This window comes from Natator depressus, chromosome 22 (genome assembly GCF_965152275.1).
Source record: "Natator depressus isolate rNatDep1 chromosome 22, rNatDep2.hap1, whole genome shotgun sequence".
In the NCBI taxonomy this organism is placed as follows: Eukaryota; Metazoa; Chordata; order Testudines; family Cheloniidae; genus Natator; species Natator depressus.
Genome location: NC_134255.1, coordinates 8,528,504 through 8,551,027, shown reverse-complemented (window position 1 = coordinate 8,551,027; position 22,524 = coordinate 8,528,504). Strand labels below are relative to the sequence as shown.

At 49.6% G+C, this 22,524-nt stretch overlaps 1 protein-coding gene across 6 annotated transcripts in view; it reads right to left on the bottom strand.

Moving 5' to 3' along the window:
- Positions 1–22,524, bottom strand: part of NTM (neurotrimin) — a 671,163-nt gene that overhangs the window by 68,381 nt on the left and 580,258 nt on the right. For all 6 annotated transcript variants that reach the window (XM_074936558.1, XM_074936557.1, XM_074936559.1 and 3 more), the window contains exon 4: positions 17,542–17,667. In XM_074936558.1, the coding sequence (XP_074792659.1) occupies positions 17,542–17,667 (126 nt within the window). The remainder of the gene's footprint in view (positions 1–17,541; positions 17,668–22,524) is intronic.

Genomic DNA, 22,524 nt, shown 5'->3' with positions numbered 1-22,524 from the left:
AGGCCCAACACCACGCCTGCAGGATTTTGGGACACGTCATGGTTTTTCCTTGCCTCGTCCTCAGCTGCAGATCCTTCACAGCAGGAATGCAACTAAGCATGTTGCGGCCTGAGACGGCAAAGTTAACAGCATGCTTGCTATGCATGATCCAGAGCCTGGCATGGATGGGGGGGGATGCTGGGGGAACCAGCGAGGGAGGCTGGCCAAGAGAAAAAAGACCTAGAGACAGGGCAGGATTTCCCATTACGCACAGTAGGCACGTGCCTAGGGGTGCCAACATTCCAGGGGTGCCTAAAAATACAAAAATTGCCACTCCCGGGGTCCCAGCAGGTGGTGGGGCAGGCGGAGGGGGAGACAGCCTCCCGCAGCCCTGCCAGAGCGCTCCTCACTCAGCTCGGCAGACACAGTCACCTCCCAGTGGGGCCAGTGAGTGCGGCCAGGGAGCAGGGCGCAGGAGAGTGGGTCTCGGGGGAGTTTGTGGGGGAGCTCTGGGCAGTGTGTGTTGGGGCACTGGTCAGTTGGGGGTCTGAGGGCAGAGGGGCACTGGGCAGTCGGGCACCTAAAAGTTAAAAGTGGTGGTATCTCTGCCTCCCGCAGCAGTTATGAGCTCCGAGACGCTGCGGGCAGTGGGGGTACCCTGCAGCTCCTGTCTGCCTCTGGGTAGCGGGGTCCCCTGCAGCTCTGAGCTGCTGCAGGCATGTGGGGGACCCTGCAGCTCTCGGCAGCCGCGGGGGGGGGTAGAGGTCCAAGCCCCCATGGGCGGTGGGGGGCAGCTCAGAGCAGGGGCCCCCGCATTGGCCCAGCCACCGGGGGCGGTGTGGGAACCCTGCCTAGGGGTGCGCAAGGTGCAAATCTGGTCCTGCCTAGAGTTCTGTAACTCAGGATACTAATGCCGGGGGGACTCAGCTCCCAAAGCAGTGGGATTCCCCCACATCAAAGCACTTGAGCCATGAGACACACCCACTGCCTCTTAGTACAGGATCTTGCTCTCTTTCTCTCTCTTCCTTTGATATTTCTAAGGTTCCCCTCACCTTAATATCTAACCAGCTGCATGGGCAGGGCACTTGGGCCAGGATACCTACCCAGCCCCTAAAAGTGCAGGACGCATACTCAGGGTTGTGAGTCAGCATACATACATGCATACTCCCAGCTCCCTGAATGCCAGGAGAGATGCACCCCAGGATCCCAGACAGTGGGTCTAAGTGTGACCCTAGCCAGAGGAGTTGCTTCGGGTACTAGCCTATCTCCCGGCATGGCAGAGGGCCCGCCCCCTTTCTCTCTCTCATTGTCAGCTCTTTGCCCGACATGATTTACCGACCTGCAGTGTCATTAGTGACAACTGGGAAGGAGTCAAGAATCTGACAAGCCAATTGTGGGAGCCCATGAGACAGGGCAGCAGATGGCAGGGATGAGAATGCAACTCAGGGCCCTTTGGTGAGGGACGGGCCCACTTGCCAGCAGCTTCCTCCCTCCATTCCTTCAGCCTCTGGCTAGGAACCCAGGGTCCTCACAGCTGCGGCGTGCAGAGAAGGGCAGGCCGAGGGAAAATTGCCTGGTCCAAATGCTTGCCATGAGCCACTGCAACAGCCCTCAGGTCTAACATCTGTGCCCCCCACTCCCTGGTCTTTGAAACCCTTACTTATGCTGAGCCCCAATTAAGTCATTGGGACCAATGGAGTGAGCGGCGACGACTGATATGAGAGAAGGCTGCAGGATCGGGGCCATATTCTTTAACCCAAAGCTGTATGTTGGCTACTCGGCACATCTTGGGCCCATTCCTGAAGCCCATGTTCATGGAACCACAGGGAAGAGATGAGTAAGGACCTCAAGTGAGCTCTGAGAGCAAGCAGGTGCTTTTTCCTGGGGGCACTGTCTTGGGTGCCAGAAACTCAGCTGTCATTGTAAAAAGAAAAATGCAGGGAGAGATTCTCCCCCGTGTCTGAGCGCCTGTTGGGGTCTGTATGGCTCCCTGATCCTGGTGCCGGCCAGCCCCAGCTCTGGTGTGTAAACAGCCTGAGTGGTGCAAGGGGGCTAGATCGCCAGTAAAAATCAGAGCCTAACTCTAGACCTTGTGTTTGCAAATAAAACCCACTAAATGTTCAGTGAGCGATAACCGATACGGTGACATCTGCCTGAGGCTATGTCTACACTTCAACTGCTACAGCAGGACAGCACCAGAATTCTCCTGTCAACCTAGGGCTGTCTATACTGGGGATTAGGCCAGCTTAATTGCGTCACTCAAGGGGTGTGGATTTTGACACCCCTGAGCAACGCAGCTGGGTTCACCTAACTTGTTAGTGAAGACCTGTCTTGAGTCTGCAGACAGTCTGAAACAATAGCTCAGAGAGGTGACGAATGCCTTTATTCAGCTAAATGGTGCACTCACTCTGAAGCCTAATGATGTGAATTAAACATCAGCATTGCTGTTTCACTTGTGCACCAAACACACCCCAATCTGCACCATCTACTATGAGCACAGTCTCATGTTGGTGTCACAAGCGGGTGGAACTTAGTTTGTGGGTAGAGTTTGGGGGAATCCCACCACTCTCCCCCCTCCACTTGTCAACTGACCCTCTATGCTATCAACTGAGCACACCCAATAGCCACAGCCTACGGGAAGGCAAAACAAGAATGAGGCAGGCCGTCAGGAGTTGTAAAAAAAAAAAACCCTGCACTGCTCTTCCCTTCAGCCCAGCCCTGTCTTTAGCTGTGTTGCTTAACAAGCCCAGGCCACATGTTACAATACAGCTGTGCTTCCCAACTTCCCCAAGCACAACCTTACAGCTTATGCAAACCTCATCACAGCAGCAAAAATGAGCCGAGTTTTCTGTAGCTGAAGCCTCCTGGTGTTGACAGAATGGGGACGCGATTCCACAGCTCAGAATTTTATAATAATACCTCAGGGGAGTCACTGGCAAAGTTTGGCCAAAATATAATTAGTTTGCACAGCTATTAGAGGCTGATAAAAGGTTTTAATTTGTGTGGAGATCTCTTGAATCTCAGCTACTCCCGTCCCCTGCTCTTCCGCCGCTTCACAATGCCAGCTGAGTGCCGCACAAGCCCGAGTGAGCCACGAATACAATGCACCACATTTACCGGGGAAATGAGGCTGCCATTCTTCAGCCACTCTGATTGCTAAAGAGGGGGGAGGAAATTTGGGAGGCTCAAACTCATTTTCTCTCTCTTCCTACTATGGAAAGAAAGAAAGAAAGAAAGAAAGAAAGAAAGAAAGAAAGAAAGAAAACCCCATCCTTCTATAACATCCAACACTAAAGTCCCTGCCCCAAAGAATTCGCAATCTATGTATCCTGCCCTTTACCATGTGACCCAAGAATGTCTTGATGCCAACTGGCAAAGGCACAAGAGGGGCACAGAGTCTCATAGGGACCCACTGGGTCAGATGAATGTATATTAAATTTACCAAAGGGTGGTAAACTTGAGGTCTCCACCAAGAACCAATAGCCCGATGGCTGCCACAATCACTGTTAAATGTGTGTACGGGTAATGTTTAAGGAAATACGTATCTTGCGTTAAAAATTATGTTCTTAAGGGCTATGAGTTATGGCGGGTCAACAGAAGGTCAGGTCAGTCAGGAAGGAAGAGATGCTTATCTCTCTCTGGCTTGTCATGTATCTGTGGTGTGTTGTCTGTTTCACAACAGAGGCCTATTGTATTATTGGGCCTGACACTAATCAGGAGATTGCACATTTGACGAGAGAGAAAAGCTGTAGGAAAAAAACAAAACCAGCAGGGGGAGTATCCTGTTTATAAGTGAAGAACATTTTGGGGGTATAGCTGGGAATACTGAGGTACACACTGGATCCTTCCCCAAGGAGACAAATGGTCAGTGAGTTCTGTCTAAGGAAAGGCAAGTCACACCCAAACTTGCTGGAAAACGCTGCAAGGACTTTGGGAGAGCTAAACTTCATTAGACAGGAAAGTACCTTGCCAATGAAGTCTAGGCTCTAGAACATGTGCTTTGATTTTATTTTACATATTACCATTTGATTCCAATAGTTTTATTTACTACTTCTTGAATCTCTATACTTTGTTAAACAATGTTGCACTTGTTTTCACTATAAACATATCTGAGTGCTGTGTCTTAAACAGAGCAGTGTTCTGAGGGGAAACTGGTAAGTTGGGGTGTACTGCTTCTTTGGGAGCAGTGAATCTGTGAATACTGCGTGTGTCCAGGGGACCAGGCCTGGACACTCAAAGGGGCGCTCGGAGGTTGGAGCGTGTCTGTTGCTAACCTGTAGAGAAACACTGCGGGAAGAGTCATACCCTGATGTTAGTGAATCCAGAACAATTTGCCTGTGGTAAGGAGGGAGAAGAGGATGTGGCAAAGCCACATATCGGTAATATGCATCCCTCCTGGAAGCTGGAGAGTTCAGAGAAATACATCAACCCATTTGTGGCTGGGGGAGTTCTATTCTTTTAATGCAGATTTTAATTTGGAGAGCCCAGTGCACAAACAAACCGACTCAGCTCAATCATCTCAGCCATACTGGAAATCAAAAAAATCCCCACTGCTCAGAAACGATGAAAGGAACAAACGCTCACTAGTGTTTGCTGCCGAGTCTGTTTCACTGACAGAAGATGAGCTAGCAGAGGGTTACTTCCTGGACTAAGGCATAATGGCATTTTTTCCCATTCTCCACTAAAACCAGTTGATCTGGATTAGACCCTTGGAACAAACTTTATCACTGGTGTCAGAGTAGCAGCCGTGTTAGTCTGTATTCACAAGAAGAAAAGGAGGACTTGTGGCACTTTAGAGACTAACAAATTTATTTGAGCATGAAGTGAGCTGTAGCTCACGAAAGCTTATGCTCAAATAAATTTGTTAGTCTCTAAAGTGCCACAAGTCCTCCTTTTCTTTTTATCACTGGTGTAACTCCAAGAGCATCAGAGAGAGTTATACCAGGGATGGATTTGGCCCTTGGGTCCTCAAGGCCTAATTTGGTGAGATGCTGAGCACCTTACAGCTCCCATTGGGCCAGATCCTGCTGAACCAATTAAGTCACTGATGTTTTGCTATGGACTTAAATGGGAGCTACAGATGCTCAGCATCTCGAGCGTTACATGTCTATTGAGTTCACAGGAGCTGGAGCAGGCTCCCTTCATTTGGTCACAGCATGCATGTGTTGTGAATTACATGCTCATTTCGCAGGGGCAAGATGACCTGTCTGTGGGTTAAATGAGTGAGTGTTTGCTACGAGTTACACTGACGCTGTGCCCAATAAATCTCTCTCCAAAACAAAAGAAGCAAACGGATCAGAACTAACAGTCTCTTAGGCTTGTTCTTCCACTCACAGACATAACGGACAGACCAGAAGAGCTCCGTGTAAGCTCAAAAGCTTGTCTCTTTCACCAACACAAGTTGGTCCAATAACAGATATTACCTCGCCCATCCTGTCTCTCCAGACGTGCTACAGACAGACAGAATACTGTAGACAGACAGACAGGCATATAACAGACAGACAGGCAAACCAAGCCACATACACAGCTCCTAGGAGGGAAGGGGTTAAGCTAATGACCCTTGACCTATGTCCTGACTCTTTAAGGTAACTGCGGCACAGCCTGGTTTTGCCTGGTGCGTTATCCAGACGTGGCTGGCCCATGCTGCCCAGCCCCCTTGCGGGCTGCAAACGAGACAGCGCTGGAGATTGCTATCTTCTTGCTTCTGTCTCTTCTGCCGCAGTCCATGCTCATTACTGTTCAGTTCATCTCCCATCGCCCTGCACCGAGCAGTGCCAGCAGCAAGCGGAGAGCTGGGTGCGCCTGATAAGGGGCTCTGTTGGTGTGGCCTGGCGTGGGTGCCATGTGCACAGCATCCCCCCCCACCCCCCGGACTTGCATGCAGCCCTTTCCCCCCTTCGCTGCCTCAGTGATGTTGGAAGTGACCTTTTTCACGAATGATCTCTCCAGCCCTGTGTGATGAAGTGCACATCAAAAACAGTGGCAGATTTACAGGTTAGCAGTGATTGAGTGGAGTGCACTGCAGCCAAATTAATGCTGCCTATAATGTAGTTTACCTCATTAAACAATGCACACCAAGATCCTGTCTGCTGTAAAACAATTGGTCTCTAAAGCCTAGTGTTCATCTTCCAGGGATGCTGGGAGATAATAAATGGGTAATATTCTGGCGATAATGGTAATGGAGTCACGGCTCAGAGCTAATATTATGGCAAAGCAGTAATTATTTCAACAGTAAACAAGGGGATGGTTGAGCTGCCAACAGGACTGGAGCCTGCTGAAATGCTTCCGTTAATTTAGCTGGATCCCAGGCCTGGGACTGGCTCTTTGGATGAAGATGACATTCTCATCTGCAGACTGAAAAAGACAGGCCTCCCCATGGCTCACAGCCATGCCATGGCCTCCCCAACCCATCTGGAGAATTTAGTGTTGGTGGGAGGTGCCCTACCATGGGAGAGGTGGAGCCACAGAGCAGCAGCCTCGTTCTCATCAGGAGAGGGGAGGGGCCACCACAAAGTGGGAGGGACACTTGAGCAAAGACTCTTGGGTGATGCCCATGCTCAGAGAAGGTGGGGCTCGTGCCAGCCTACGTGATGCCTGCTTGGGAGGGTGAGCCATCAAAATGGGAAGGAGCCGCAAGGCCATGGAATCCTCTGATTATGGGGGACAAAAAATGAGGGGGGAAAACAGGAAGGGAGGGCATTAAAAATACAGAGGGTAGGGGATCGAACCGGAAAGGGACACCGATGAGAAACCCAGACAGCACCTACCATGCCAAGAAGGTGCCAGCTTGACAGCCCTAGAGACTCCAGTCCTCTGCTTATCCCCAAGACATGTACAACACAGACAGTAGCAGGACTTGCTTCCCTGCTGCATTGCCCTGCCATCCCTGATCTGGAGGGAAGTCCCTCGAGCAGGGGGGCATCCAATCTCTGTGGCCCATCAGTCCTTGCCCTCCCTGTCCCAAAGGGGTGACCAACAATACCGTATTCCCCTACAGTCCTTCTCTCCTGAGGATTTCAAAGTGCCTTATGGATAATCATTAGTTGAGCCTCGCAAACCAGTCCGCACCAGAAAAGGCAGCATTATGAAGACCTCTGATTCAGATGGTGATACTGGCACAGAGTGATGAAGTAACTTGCCCCAGATCAACGACAAAGGCTGGGAGAGAACCCAGCAGTCCTGACCCCCCAGTCTCCTACGCTAAGCATGGAACAAAACAGTGTTAATTAAGGGTCTATTTTGTGATGGATGCCTGCCCTGTAAGAACTGGGTTGATAACCACAAACGTATTCCACATGGGCCAACAAACACCGGTCAGAAAATAACAACTTTTGGCCTCTACCAACCACTGCTGGAGTTGAAGTTGTGACACATGTGGGAGAAAGGCTCCAGGTACAATGCTGAGAGCCCGAGGTATCCAGCCCCTGGACTGCTGCTCTGAAGGAGAAGGGGAATTGTCACAGCACACGGAAAGGCACAGTCAAAAGGTTCCATTTTTAAATGTTTGATAACGGGTTAATAAATGATATATGCCTGTTACAGATATGAGTGGCATTGCTCAGGGATGGTCAGGAGCACATCTGTAGCAGGTGCTGACAGATGATTACATGTCACGGTTGTGTGTGATCTCAGGCCTGGCTTAACAGAGGCAAAAACCAGTGAGTTCTCAAGTGGCGGGTCTGGCTTTCAAAAAACAAGTCACTGGTGCCTTCTCGCTCTTGAGGGTGAAATAAAAGTTTTATTTCATCTCCTTGAGCTGGGAAAGGACATCATCAAAACACTACAGACAACAACAACAAAAAACCCAAGTTTCCCAGCCTGCAAGAAGCTGCCAGAGATTGGTGTCTTCCAGTGTTTCAATCACCCCGTAAATTCAGTTGAGCTGTTTTTATCTGGGGCTTCTCTGGCGCTTTACGCTGCTTTCCTCAACAAGCCTCATCTGGCCTTTTGGGAGGAAACCAGGCCCTCTAGCTCCTATCATTTCTGGCCAATTGTTAAGACAATCCAACTGAGAGTCAGGTGTCAGGACTCACTGGTACTCATTTGATTCTTGAAAGGAACTTGACCAGAAACGTGCTGCAGCATAGCCAGACACAAAGCAGAGGGAAGAAAGGAGGAGGAAAACAAAACAGACCAAGACAAGATCATCTTACATACTCTATTCGCATCACATTCACTCACTTAATCATACCAGATGCGACATAGTGAGCTTTATAGACTACAAAAACCTTCCCTAATGTACATATCCTACAAAGTGCCTGTCACAGGAGTACAAGGGTGAGAGAGCATGACTGCATTTAACAAGAACAATGAAACAGCCTGGAATAGAACCCAGGAGTCCTGACTCCCAGTCTCTGGAGTCTAGAGTCCTTTGGACCAAAATCCTCTGGAGTCCTTTGGACCAAAGCATCCAAACCCTTCTGACTCCGGTGTTTATTTCGCTGGAATGTTTGGTCAAAACTTTATATTAAGGTTCCATTTCTAAATGGTTGATAAAGGGTTAATAAGTGATAACTAGCTGGTATAAGCATGATACAGACAGTTTCGGGACACTCAGAAGCACATCAGTAGAAGGTGTTACAAATGATTAGATGTCACGCTTATGCATAACCTATCAGACTCTATAACAATCTGCAACAACTGATTCATCATTTATTAAAACGTCTATTAGCCATTTACTAACCCTTTATAAGAACCACCTTCATATAAAGTATGACCAAACTGTCTCTTTTTGAGTTAGACAGCAACTGGGGTTTCCTATTTCCCTGCATGAACACCTCAACTCATCAGTCTATTTCGCCATTGCTTTCAAAAAAACTCTTTCTATTACCCTGACTATTAATAACCCAATTCATCCGTCAACCATTGTCTCAGCTCCCGTGTCATCTGTTTCCTTGACTCTCTCAAGGAAGCACGCCCATTTCTACCCAAAGTACCACGAGGACTAGAGACACTGAACGTAGCTGGCTTAAGGGGCAACATCTGCTGTGAATGTCCTTGAGGCCTCAAAACTGGTCTTTCTGGAGAGCTGAGCTGGCCTGGCCCGGAGAACTGACCTTAAAGAGGTGGGTTCTGCTTGGCAAATTGCTTAGACAATTGTTGCAGGGCTAAATATATTACTGTTTAAAAGGCAATCTCTTTCCCTAGCGATTGTCCCACTCAGCAATGGATGGGTCGCACAGTGATAAGCGCTATAGATGTAGCCAAACTGACTGATGAGAGGCACAGACTGATAACTTAGGACAGACAGACAGATCCCCTGATCGACTCCAGTTTCCACAATGCAAGGGGATTTTTTTTAAAGCTTTTCCCACCCACCACACATCCTCCCATGGCCAAGCCCCTCCGAGTCCTCTGCATTGCACCTGACTCTGCTCTATCTGCTCGGCAGGGGGTTCACAATTCTTTGAATTGCAATGGCTTTAATGGGCTGAATGCACCACAGGCTCACACGGCGAGACAGGGCTAGAGTGACAACACCACAATGTGAAGTTTCTCATTCTCTTTGTGCGCTCGCGTTATCCGGAACAGGGACACCGCTGTGAGCCTCCTGGCTGCCTCGCTGGCATGCGCTGCCTCTCGCTGCATCACTCATGGAGCGTGGGGGGTGTGTGGCGGGGGTGGAATGGCGCATCAGAATGGGCCTTTCTCTCTCCTGGCTGTTAGCCTGGTCTGGGGAGAGCGGGCAGAAAGGTTTTCTTTCCAAAAGAAAGGCGTGTTTATCAGGAGAGCATCATGGATAGAACCACAGCAGGTGAAAAGCACCCAGACCACCCCATAGCCCAGAGCCCTGCGACGCCCCTGACCTCCCCGTGGCCCAGCTCCCCATGACCCCCCTCCCTTGCAATGCTCTGCGGCCCAGCTCCCCACGAAGCCCTGACCACCCTGCAGCCCAGCGACGACACTCTGCCGGGCTCCCTGAAACACCCCGACCGCCCCACGGCCCAGCTCCATACTGCTCTCACAGACCAAGTAGCCTGAACAAATCCACTTCCAATCCACCAACTCATTCATCTCAAGATTCCCTGCCTTGCTTTTAAGCCCTGCCAAAAGTTATAGAGAACTGGCTTGGTGTAGCGGACAGGGTGCTGGGCTGGGCTGGGCTGGGCGTCAAGAAGCCTGGAGTCTAGTCCCAGCTTTGCTGCTGTTGCAAGTATGGGCAGAGGATCTCATGAGACCTCTGCCTTTTTTGGGCCAAAATCTCATCTATCTTAGATCCTAATTTGGACGCCATTCCTGCCGTGTCTGAGCTCCTGCCAACCTCTAATGTATTTATATTAATATCAGCTGGATGAAGGAGTCTGTGTTAGTGCACCCATTTTACAGACAGGGAACTGAAGCATGGACAGACTAACTGACTTGCCCACAGCCACCCAGCAGAGCTGTGAATTGAATTCTGGTCTCTCCAAGTCCTAGGTGACTGTCCTGAGCACTGGACCACCCTTCCTCTCTTATACAAACAGCTGATGAAGTCTGGCCCAAAGGTCACCCTGATTCATGGCGATGCTACTGATAATCCACAGCTGAGTTTCAGCTGTGGACCCTGCCCAACTACTGTCTCTAATCCTCCCCATTGAGGCAAACCCCAAGGTTCACTGAATGAAACAGGAATTTTCCATCAGCAAAGCCATCGTGAACTGGCTTGTTATTAATAATTGCAGCCTCAGCCGTACAACAGGGTGCCTCGTTACCCTGGCAGTCACTATTCTGGCCCCTTGCATTGGAATCCATCATGCTAAACGGCAATCATTCTAAGTGTGACCCCCCTCAAGCCTTGGACCTGGAATGGACCCCAGAGCCCAGATCCCTGCATTAGAGCCCTATGCACACGGAACCTGAGCACGTGCCTCGGATCCCCACAAACGCCACCTGTTTACAGATGAGTCTGATTTCTGTCGTATCCACGGATAGGTGCCCCCGGGTTCACCAGCAGTGTTGCCTCTCACTCTATTAGAGCGACCGCTCTATTCACTTTCAGGGTTCTCTTGTCCCCCACAGCTCGTGAAGCTGTACTCGTGCCTAGCCAAGAGAGTCTGGCATGGGTCTGCCGACACGCACATGACAATACTGCTGTCACCATGACAACACTAGATTTACACCAAAAAAGTAAAAGGCCAGTAACCACGGAAACACTTGAGTGACCGCAACCTGACGGTATAGGATACTGTATCCCAGTTTGGGATAAGAGGGAAGGTCCTCTCATGGATCAGTAAAAGACAGGAAACAGGCTAAGAATAAATGGTTGGTTTTCACAATGGAAAGTGGCAAATAGCAGGGTCCCCCAAGGATCTGGACTGGGATCAGTGCTGTTCAATGTATTCATAAATGATCTGGAAAAAGAGGTAGGTAAACTGTGAGGTGACAAAGTTTGCAAATTATACTAAATTACTCAAGATATTTAAGTCCAAAGCTGACTGTAAAGTGTAACAAGGGATCTCACCAAACTGGGTGACTGGGCAACAAGACGGCCGATGAAATTCAATGTTGATAAATGCAAAGTAATGCACACTGGAAAACATAATCACAACTATACATACAAAATGACGGAGTCTAAATGAGCTGTTACCACTCAAGAAAGAGATCTTGGAGTCATTGTGGAGAGTTCTCTCAAAACATCCACTCAGTGTGCAGTGGCAGTCAAAAAAGCTAACAATGTTAGGAATCATTAGGAAAGGGATAGATAATAAGACAGAAAATATTATAATGACACTATTAAATCCATGGTACGCCCACACCTTGAATACTGTGTGAAGTTCTGGTTGCCCTGTCTCAAAAAAGATATATTAGAATTGGAAAAAGTAGAGAAAAGGGCAAGAAAAATGATTAGGAGGATGGAACAGCTTCCATATGAGGGGAAATTAAAAACACTGGGACTATTCATCTTAGAAAAGAGACGACTAAGGAGGCGGCGGGGGGAGGAGCAATTTGCTAACAGTGAATACAATCTTGAATGGAGTGGAGAGAGTACACAGGGAAATGTTATTTATCCCTTCACATAACACAAGAATTAGGGGGTACCTGGTGAAATACACAGGCAGCAGGTTTAAAACAAAGAAAAGGAAGTCCTTCTTCACACAACGCACAGTCAATCTGTGGAACTCACGGGGGGACGTTGTGAAGACCAGAAGTATAACTAGGTTCCAGAAAGAATTAGAGAAGTGCATGGAGGACAGATCCATCAATGGCTATTAGCCAAGTCCCAGGCTGACTGAAGCCTAGGACTCTCACTCAATATGGGGAAGGCTAAAGTGCTCTATCAACCTGCTTCAGGTCTTGCACATGACCCACCGCAAATCACCATCGAGGGTCAGACTTTGGAGACAGTTGAGCACTTTCGCTACCTCGGTAGCCAACTTTCTCAAAATGCAAAAATCGACAGTGAGATCAGGCACAGGATCCAGTGCGCAAGTGCTTCCTTTGGGAAATTGCTCCAACGCGTTTTCATGGACCATGACCTATGGCAGGACACCAAGATCCAGGTCCACAAGACAATTGTTGCTACACTCCTCTATGGATGTAAAGCCTGGATGACCTATCTCAAGAGCTTGGAGAGGTATCACCAATGATGCCTCTGGAAGATCCTTTGTGTCAAGTGGCAAGATCGCCACACTAATGTCAGCATCCTCGCTGAAGCCAATGTCACCAGCATTGAACCAATGATCCTAATGCACCAACTTCACTGGGCTGGACACTGTGTGCAGATGCCAGTCTCTTGCCTCCCAAAACAAGCCCTCTACTCTCAGCTCGCCCATGGTCAGAGATCCTGTGGTGGTCAGAGGAAATGCTGCAGAGACTCACTGAACGCGTATCTTAAGAAAACTGATGTGAACATCACAAGCTGGGAGGAGCAAGCCCAATGGCGCCATATCCTCCTTCAGGCAGTGGCCCGCTTCGAGGAAAAGCGCCTTGACCTCAAAGCTGAAAAGAGAGAGAGAAGGAAGGAAAAAGAAAGAACTTTCTCCCAGCAGGCAGTTGGCCTGCCACAAAATGTCTGTACCTACTGCGGGTGGATTTGCAGTTCCAGGATCGGACTCCCTAGTCATCTCAGGACCCATATATAAATCCGCGGTAGAGATCGTCCTCGAATTGAGGTATTGCCAGTCCAATCCATTGGCCAAGATGGTCAGAGACACAACCCCATCCTCTGCGGGTCCCTAAACCTCCGACTGCCAGATGGTGGAACGGGACAATGGGATGGATCACTTGAAATTGCCCTGTTCTGTTCATTCCCTTTGAAGCATCTGGCACTGGCCACTATTGGAGACAGGATACTGGGCTAGATGGACCATGGGTCTGCCGCGGTATGGCTGTTCATATGTTCTTCTGAAAGATGGAAGCAGCAGTGATAGCTGGAACCCCAAAATCTGGCTTCGGGGCAAAACCTTCTCCCATTCCCTGAGCGTTTGCAATCCATCCCTTTTGGGGAGCAGGGGCCCAGCTGTGCGACTTGGGTTGGCATCTGAACTGCATCAGAGCTGGATTTTCAGTTCAGGGTGAAGCCAAATGTATTCTGTGCTGTGAAATGCGAACCTCGCCCATCTCTAGTAATTAGCAGAGTGCAAGATCTGCCTCCAAAATCAGCCAATTTAGAGCATCTCTAAAGCACCCCGGGGGCAAGTCTCCAGCACAAGTGACACAAGAAGGTTCTTTTGCAGTGGGGGTGGTTTCTCGGGAAGGATGCTGCTGCCGCCCACACAGTGTGTTATTTCTTGACCTTCATTGTCTTTCTCTCTCTCCTGCTTCCTCATTTTTCACAGAAAAATCTTCTCCTGACTGCCATCCTAATGATCTCAGTGCCTCGTAGGGCTCTGACACCCGTGCTGACGGCCAGGGCGCTGGTGTCAGCCTACCAGATGCCGGAGCGTAGCCTTCTGACACCTTTTTGCTGAACTGATATTTGAAGGCAGGGTGCCTGGTGGGTCTGGCAGAACTTGAACTGCCCATTAGAGCCTCCTGGTCCCATTTGATGGCTGGAGGGGACTTCTCAGCAGAGATGCACCAAAAGTCGGGGTAGGAGTCACAACGCTGTTGGATCTCTGCACAAAGCAATTGTACAGACCCTCTGCCCCGCTCCACTATACTACAGACGACTCAAGCACCTGCTCTTCCTTGACCCAGCGGGATGGCTGTATTTGCTATTTAAGTTTTACCAGAGGTGCCTGGCTGCAATAATATGCTGTGGTGCAGAATAAAAAGATGAGGGGGGTTGCTGCAGAGTGGGGGGCATCGGCAGAGATGCAAGGGAGAGGGGTCTCAGAACTGGGAGAACAGAGCAGGCTGCACATCAGGAGAAAGGTGCATTGGCAGAGTTTTATGAGAGTCCCAGGGGAGGAGGAGACAGAGAGAAAGCGCGTGGGTTATGGAATGAGATCTTGGCTAAACTGGAATAGACTTTATACAGCTCTTTTCAAAAGCCGTTTGCCGCAGTGATCCTATTGTTTTTTCCGTACACAGCAAGAGGAATTTGGAAAGATTGCTGCCCGTGAATGGAGACATGTGCAAAGGGACGGCAGGCGGCTCCTGCAGGGGAACTCCTCAAAGGCCTTAAGCTTTCAGCCACAGACACAGAAGAGATCACTCAAAGCCCCTGTGACTCAGTGACAGAGACGGCACCAGCAGGAAATTCACCTGCTCCAGCTCTTAGCAGAAGACTTAAATGGTGGAAATAACACTTCTCACTCCCCCCCCCCCGCCCCCCGCAACAAGTAGCAACCTGGTCAGCAGCAGAAAAGCATCCCCCCCCCGGCCCCCCTCGAAACAAGTGGTGTGAATGCAGCTCCCATAATGTGGTTAAGATTGCAGTGATGAGCACCATGCATTCAGAGGGGTTTATGAGTGCAAGCTGCTACATATATATCACTCTGTACCAGAGCAATGCAGGCTTCTAGAATCAGGTACCAAGGACTCCTCTGTTGTCACAGGAGCTGGGGGTGGATGGAAAGGAGCTCGGGGGGAAGATGAGTCACTGGACTTAAAGCAGCTAGAAAACAGCAGCAGAAAATTCACATTACACAGGGTAGCTCCTGCAGGGAAAGGCAGCGGAACCAGCTTCCACACCAGCCATTCCTGCCTCAGCCCTGGCATAAGGGTGGTCACTGAAAGATCTCACACTGATGACGCAGGTTACATATGCTTATTAGCCACTCAAATGTATGCAGGTGCTGGAAACCATGGGACCTATAACCAACTCCCTGTGGCCCCTTTTCATCATTTCGCACACTGCAGAGAATCCAGCTGAGGGAAACTGAGGCATGGGGTTGGGCAGTGATTCGTCCAAGGTCATCGGGGAACAATTGGCAAAGCCAGATCCATGGCTTACAGTCCCCTCCCTGCTCCTCTGAACCACAGTGCCTCTTAGAAGGATCCGCTGTCAGGCTCTTTACAGAACCATGTCCAAATGCAGTTGCTTGGGATTAACAAAGCTGGGGCGTTTTCACAGCATGTAGCTCACCTTGAGGTCTCAGGATGCCCAAACATAGCTAGATGACAGCCAAATAATCAACTCACAGATAGGCGCCCCTTTCCCCCCCCCCCCAGTTATTGTAAAGGTGCTGAGATGGGACAGTGGGTGTGGGTGGAGACACTGAGAGACAGAGGACAGATCAGGTGCAGTCACAGCTCCCGAGCTAGCACGCGAGAGAGAGATGGCATGTCTGGCAATAAATGGGTAGGTAGGCAGGCATCGGAGCTGCCCTGTGCCAACTCTGAGCTCGGCACTCTCAGCTATCGAGAGCCCAGCCCTATGTGGTCTGTGCGGTGATTAGTTCTACTGGGTTTCAAATGCAGAATCTCTAATCTGGGCTAGAAATCTGGTAACAGCTACTGTTGTAAATTATCCAACTCCACAGGTAATTTCTGATTAGCTCACTCCTCTCCCCTTGGTGCATCCTCAGTTTCCATAGCAGCTAAGACCTACGTAAAATGGAAACATCTGGTTCAAGCCCAGGTAAAGCTCCCCTGGGGAAAGGAATCTGCTGGATGCCAGCATAGAGAGAGAGCAGCCCCTCTGAAAGACAGCAGTGGCTGAACCTCAGGGATGGGGAGGGGCATATGGGGAATAGAGCAAAAGGGGGTTATGGGGGAGGGAGAAGAAAAGGAAGAAAAGAGACTTGAGGGAAAGAAAGAAAGAAAGAAAGAAAGAAAGAAAGAAAGAAAGAAAGAAAGAAAGAAAGAAAGAAAGAAAGAAAGGAGATGAATGGCTGTGGGAGTGGGAGCAAACGGAATAGTGCAGAGATGCCCTACCATAAACGCTTGCTGATCGTGATAGATGCACTGGCAGTAACCTTGATCCAATTCCATTAGATGCTTGGCTATGGGAGGAAGCACACAGAGATCTGTGGCACGGACTTTATCCATCACCCACATGAAGGGCCTGCTCGGCAGCTTGGCCCACGTGGGGTGCATCCATCTCAAGCAGAGAGGCCAATGCACCCAGGGAAGGCTGGGTTTTGTAAGAGGTCCCTGCTCCACCCCTCTCTGTCCACGGGGATTAATGAGTTGGCCCAGCAGCTGCAGAAAGCACTGGGGTCGGCTGAGAGCGCTGGGGTCGCACTCAGACACTGCAGTGATTAACATAGACTTAGACTGGGGAACAATGGGGCAAATGGATATGTTTCTCAGGGGAGTTAAGTTTGTCTAATAGATGCATTCAGCCCTGAGGTTCTTTCACTTCATGCAGGGTGAGGGCAGAGAGCTGCCGATATCGCAGACAATCAAACCCTGCCCTGATCTAACCTGACAGCTGGCTGGTGGGCACTGCAACCAGAGCCCCAGTACTCAAAGCCTTCCAGTCATCATCCTAGTCGAACCGATCTAACCCCTTGGTTCAACAGCATCTGAGAAACGCTGGAGATCGCACAACTCAAGGTGAAATTAAATAAAATCACTGGGAAAGTATTTTGAAATGTGATCTGACATCACTGAATTTGTGCCTATAGGAATTAACTCTCCAGTAATCAAACCCACACTGTTAGAGACCTCTGTTGTTTATTAATGAACGAGAGATGGCAATTCATGCAATTTGTTTACTGGATTTCCTTTTTTTTGCACTACTATTTCCAGCTCTCACTGGCACTGATATAGAAATCCCAATGGTAACTTTTTAATATTGTATTTTTTAAAATAGCGTTTTTGTAGGTCCTACACAAAAAAAAAACATTGCCTTTGATCAGACTTGCACTCACTAAGATCTCCAGTTATCACACTAGTCTGATGAAAGCATTCAACCCACGATCATGATAAAACTCACACTTAGTGCAGGTGCTTCACAAACACAACTGAGAATTTGTGCCATGTTAACCCTGAATCCGCTGTTCAGCACACAGTCTAAAACCGCTTGTGCTCTCGGGATCAATTCCTGGGGCAGGGAAGGATGGAGTCTTCCTTCCAGGTCACCAGGCAGAACTGCAGATACTCTGTGGCCACAATTCCAGCCTCCATCCGGAGTCCCCTCCTTGCAGCGTGCAACACATCCGTCTTTGCGAGTGGGAACTGCTGGTGCCCCTAAGCCCCTACTGCAGGGATAGCACTAGGAATGCATGAGGCCGCATGTGGCCATCTTACCTTTGGGGGAGATGTGCCTCCAGGTGATTGTAGGATCCGGTCTGCCTGTGGCTATGCAGGTGAGGCTGATGTTGCCGCCTTCGTTGACGGAGATATCGGAAGAGATCTCAACAATTTTGGGAGACACTGGAATGACATACAGGGAGAAGTGAGGAGGCAGCAGGTTCCAGTTTGACAGTTTCACTCTAATTCTCCAGGTTGTGTGTGTTGGGGAGGGCCGGGGGAGTTTTTGTGAGTAGTTGTGGATGAGCAGCTGTAGGTGTAGGTGGATTCTCCCCATCTCACAATTACCAGCTAAGCAACAGCCCATCAGCCCCATCTAACATGGCAGTGAAGGACCTGGAGGTGACATTCCCCCATCCCCCACTTCCTTCCCGGATATGCTTAACCCCAGATCCCTCCTTAACCTTCTCCCCACCCCGTTTCCATTGGAATCATGTCCTCAAGAGGATTCACTGGAGGAAAACACCCCCTCTGCCAGGCGTTCCCAAACTGGGGCCAGTGGAGCTCCCACTGGTGGGGTGCCCAGAGCTCACGCATAGCGCGGTGCTGATTCAAGCCCCTTGTTTGCAGCTACCTCTACATCATGAAGGAGATCCTGGAGGCCTTTGAAAGAAGCTGGAAGCCAGGAGAAAGAGCCAGCCTAGCTGCCTCCAGGAGCTGCCACTACACAGGAGAGGAACACAGTGGTGCCCTCAGGGATGAGAGCCACTTGCGCTGCTATTCACCAATGTCCAGGGAGGGCATGGGGGAGAAGAGAACCAGATGGCTGGGCAGCATGTCCAGGGTAGGATGTGTAACCCCGGGGGGTTTAGGGAGCACAGCCGCTTTAAAACCTCGTCCTGAGGCAGTGCAAGGCTCGGCTGTTCTGAGGGGAGGGGAGTCAAGAGAGGGCGCATGAGAGGGACGTGGGGGTGTCTGTAGCTCCAGGCTCCTACAGCGAGTAGGCCCTCGCACAGCGAAGCAGGCGAGAATCAGCTCAAAGCCTGGGAGGAACAGAGTGGCTCACCGGGGACGTCCCAAGATGGGACCCTGAAGGAGCACTGTGCCAGGAAGGAATCACACGAGAAGCATAAACTGGAGCCACCGTTGACCAGAACTGTATGGAGCTGTGAGTACTGGGGTTTGTGACTTTGCACGGAGAATAAGGAGGGAGGCTGTAGCTAGCTAAGAGACGGGTTGTTACTCTGTGTGGGTTTGTGGAGAGCAGCAGGACACCGGACGGGTTGGTTGTTGATAGCGGATGGGCGCTGAAGATAACCAGGAGCACCCAAGCAGAGGCAGTGCTAGTCCATTGGGGGCCCTAAGCAGGAATACTTTTGGCCTCCCCCCCCCCGCAACACATAATGAAAAGTGAATAGGGGGCCCCCTTGAGCTGCGTGGGGCCCTAAGCAATTGCTTCGTCTGCTTACGCCCAGCGTTGGCTCTGCACCCACGGCTCACTGCTGTACTGGAACTCTGCCCGGGATTCCTGACTTCTGAGTCTAGACACATTGCTCTTGGCATCTATCCTTTTATACTGTGGTAGCCCTGGGGCCATGGGTCCTCGTGCTGGATGTAACCCTGTTTTGCCACTCCCCCTATCTTCTCCCCCTGTTGTTTTTCTCCATCCATCCCTCTGTAAATAAGTATTTCCCTTTCTTACATCTGTTGTACTATTCCGATGAGCGTGTTTACTCTGGAGAGTTTGGAACAGGTATCCCTGAGGTAGGTGGAAGGGAGTTTCCCTGCTGTGTTCCTGCATGTGGCTTCCCTTGGCCAAAGCTGTCTGGCAGAGCAGACTCCACCTTGGCCATGAGGGGCTATAGACACATACAGGGGAACAGGGAGTCCTGTCTATAAGGACACATGAGCAGGAGGAGAGTAGAAGGAGCAGAACGGATATGAAATGAAGAGCAAAAGGAAACAGCATGACAAGACATATTCCAAAGGGGCTTAGTGCTCTGTGCACTAAAGACAGTTGAAAGAAAACAGCTAAAGCCTTCCTCAATGTCACATTGCCATGTGAGCAGGGGATGGGATGTGATCTGTGTGATCTCCAATGGGAGAGGAGGTCTCTGCGAGACAAACTCTCTCTTAACTGTCATGAAAATAGCCCTGTAGAACTGAAAAGAAAATAATTGCCTTTCTGTTATAGGGTTTCATTGGACCATCCTATCACATTTAATAGAAAACTCTGTCCCTGCTATGGAATTTTATAGGTTAAAAAAAAAAAACTATAGAAAGGATTCTATACATTCCATAGGTGTTCTGAATACTTTGCATAGAACCCTCAAGGTTTCTTCATCATTACGGTATTTTCTACAGGACTTTTCCATAAGAGGAAATGTAGGGCCAGATTCTCAGCGGGTTGTAGATCAGCATAGCTCTATCAACTTCAATGGAGCTATGTTATTGATGCCAGCTGAAAATTCATGAATAATGTAAAGAACCACTGCTACTCCCATTCTTCTCAGCCACGCAAGGCAGCCATGGGCTACAGCATCCCCTCTGCTGTACACCACCTCCATCTCTCTGGATTCCCACGCATGGCCGATGAGCTGGTACGCACATTGACCTTTCCAGAGGACTGGCTGAGACAGAGCAACCGCAGTGGCCTTCCTTGCACATATAGCCTCTGCCACACAGGTAAGTAATTTATTGATCCATAAAGTGCTCCGAGACAGCCTGGAAGGGATTATGTCATGCTAGCCCTGGGCAATAAAATAAAATAAAATAAAATAAAAAGAGGGGCTTTTTTGTGAATGCCAGCGTGATTAAGGGTTTGTGGTTTGAAGTATAGTTAAAGTACATTTTAAGTGGAAACAAGGTGGGTAATGAATTACCCTGTGATGTGAAGGACTGCTGGGAGTTCATTTTCCCTACTTTGAACACAACGGCTAATCTGGTAATCATACACCGGAGGACAAGAGCAGAACAAATGCAGGCAGAATGGAAGAGCTCCTGGGGCAGTGCATGAAGATGATAGTGGATGAAATGTACATAGATTTCGGTGAGTCATCTCAGCTCTTGCTAAGAGCCAGTCTAATTGGATTGCGGGTATGTCTACACTTTGAGCTTGTGGTGTCATTTCCAGCTTGGGTAGATATACTCACACTCGCTCTGACCGAGTCAGTACACTAATGTTGGAAGGGTAGCCACAGCGGCGCAAGTAGCCCTAAGTATGATCCCATCCAAAAGCCGAGGCATGTACTTGAGTCACTAGCCAGGCAATCGGATCTAGTATAGGTATGACTATCCGAGCTGGAAACTCCACCTCCAGCTCCAGCGCAGATGTACCTTGTGTGTTCCCCTTGGAACCAACGCCCCAGCATGGTGCTAAAGCACACTCTGCTGCTAGCAGTTCTGCCTACTGGAGGAGATGGAATTTTGTTTATTATTAGCTGTATGACAGTTACACCGACAGGCATGGCCTCGGGACAGTGGGCCCTCAGGGAGAATCAGGACCTAACTGGCCCATGCTGACCCTGCAAGCTACACCTGGGAGCAGGTAGGTGCTCCAGGTGCTGGCTCATTAGCCAATCAGCATGAGAACGTCTGAGTTCTACAAGAAGAGTGCCGGAACAGTATACGTCGGGGGCTGCTCAGATAGGACGGGCAACGCCAGGTGAGAGGAAGGAAGAGAGTGCTCTCCTTGGGGCAGGCATGGGACTACAGGCTAGGGGGAACCCACAGGAAGCACACGGGCTCCTGTAGGGGAGGAGCCCTGAGTTGGGGCTTGGAGGTGACCGGGAGAGCCCTGAAGAAAGACTGTCAGAGCCCTGGGAAAGGGACACCCTAGGGAACCTCCAGTTGTTAGCTCGGCAAAGAGAGCCGGTGGATTGGACAGGCCCAACAGTTTGGGGTTGGCTCAGGCTGGAGAGCTGAGACATAGGAGGGGCCAAGAACTTTTTGTGTACATCAGAGGGGACTCTGAGTACCTCAGAAGGAAGGAGCTGTTCCATGACTTGGCCAGAGGGCTGAGGTACGGAAGACCCAGAGGGAGGCAGGAGGTGCTGGAGCCAAGGACACTGGCAACATTACGTGCTGATGCCAGGAGGCGCTCTCAGGGTGAGTGTGCCCCATAACAATGCCCTGACCGCTGTGACCAAGACTGGAGCCATACTGTGCTAGGAGTTGTACGTAAATACAATAAGAGACAGTCGCTGCCCCAAAGAGCTTACAGTCTCAATAGACAAGACAGAAAAAGGAAGTATTTATTATCCCCACATTACAGATGGGGACCTGAAGCAGAGAGATCAAGGGACTTGCTCAAGGTCCTACAAGAAGAGGAAGCAATTGAGCCCAAATATAAGTGCAGTGCCTTATTCTAAATCCATACTTCCTTTCTAATGCAGCTCTGGGCCATTAATGAGTTTAAAACTACTGAATCCATTTTCATCAAACTTGGCTTGTTTTGTAGAGCTCACTGAGGCTTAAAAGTACATGAGGTCTGAAGACGCTACTTACTGTAATATCACTTAGCAACACGTACGCTTGCATTAGACATTCCAGGTTGTATTACATCAACTGACAAATGTAAAGAGTAGCCACATTTTAAAACACAATTTTAAGAAGGCAGGGTTAAGGTTAATCTTTCAACTCTGCTGTTCCTACTTGGGAGCACTTGCATTCTCCATCTTACCACCAAATTAGCTGTTAGATTTGTTTGGAGGCCTGGGACAGTTTTGGCCTGGCGTATAATAGTATATAATCAGTTGATTATGCACTTTCTGATCTTTGCACATAAATCCACTTAGCTACACGAGCCGCGATCATTAGCCTCTTATGCATTAACTGGCAATGAGCCCACACCCCCTCGCCCACATCTCAGGAAGGGGTTGGGAGGAATCTTTAGGTGCCCAAAGAATGAAAAGATTTGCCTGAATCAATGTCACCTGGAGCAAGGCAGATGTGACACTGGAGTACCTGGGGAAGGAAACGAGAGTGACAGGGGTAGAGGAGCCTTTAGTTACCCTTTCAAATTAAATATGAAATGTTCAG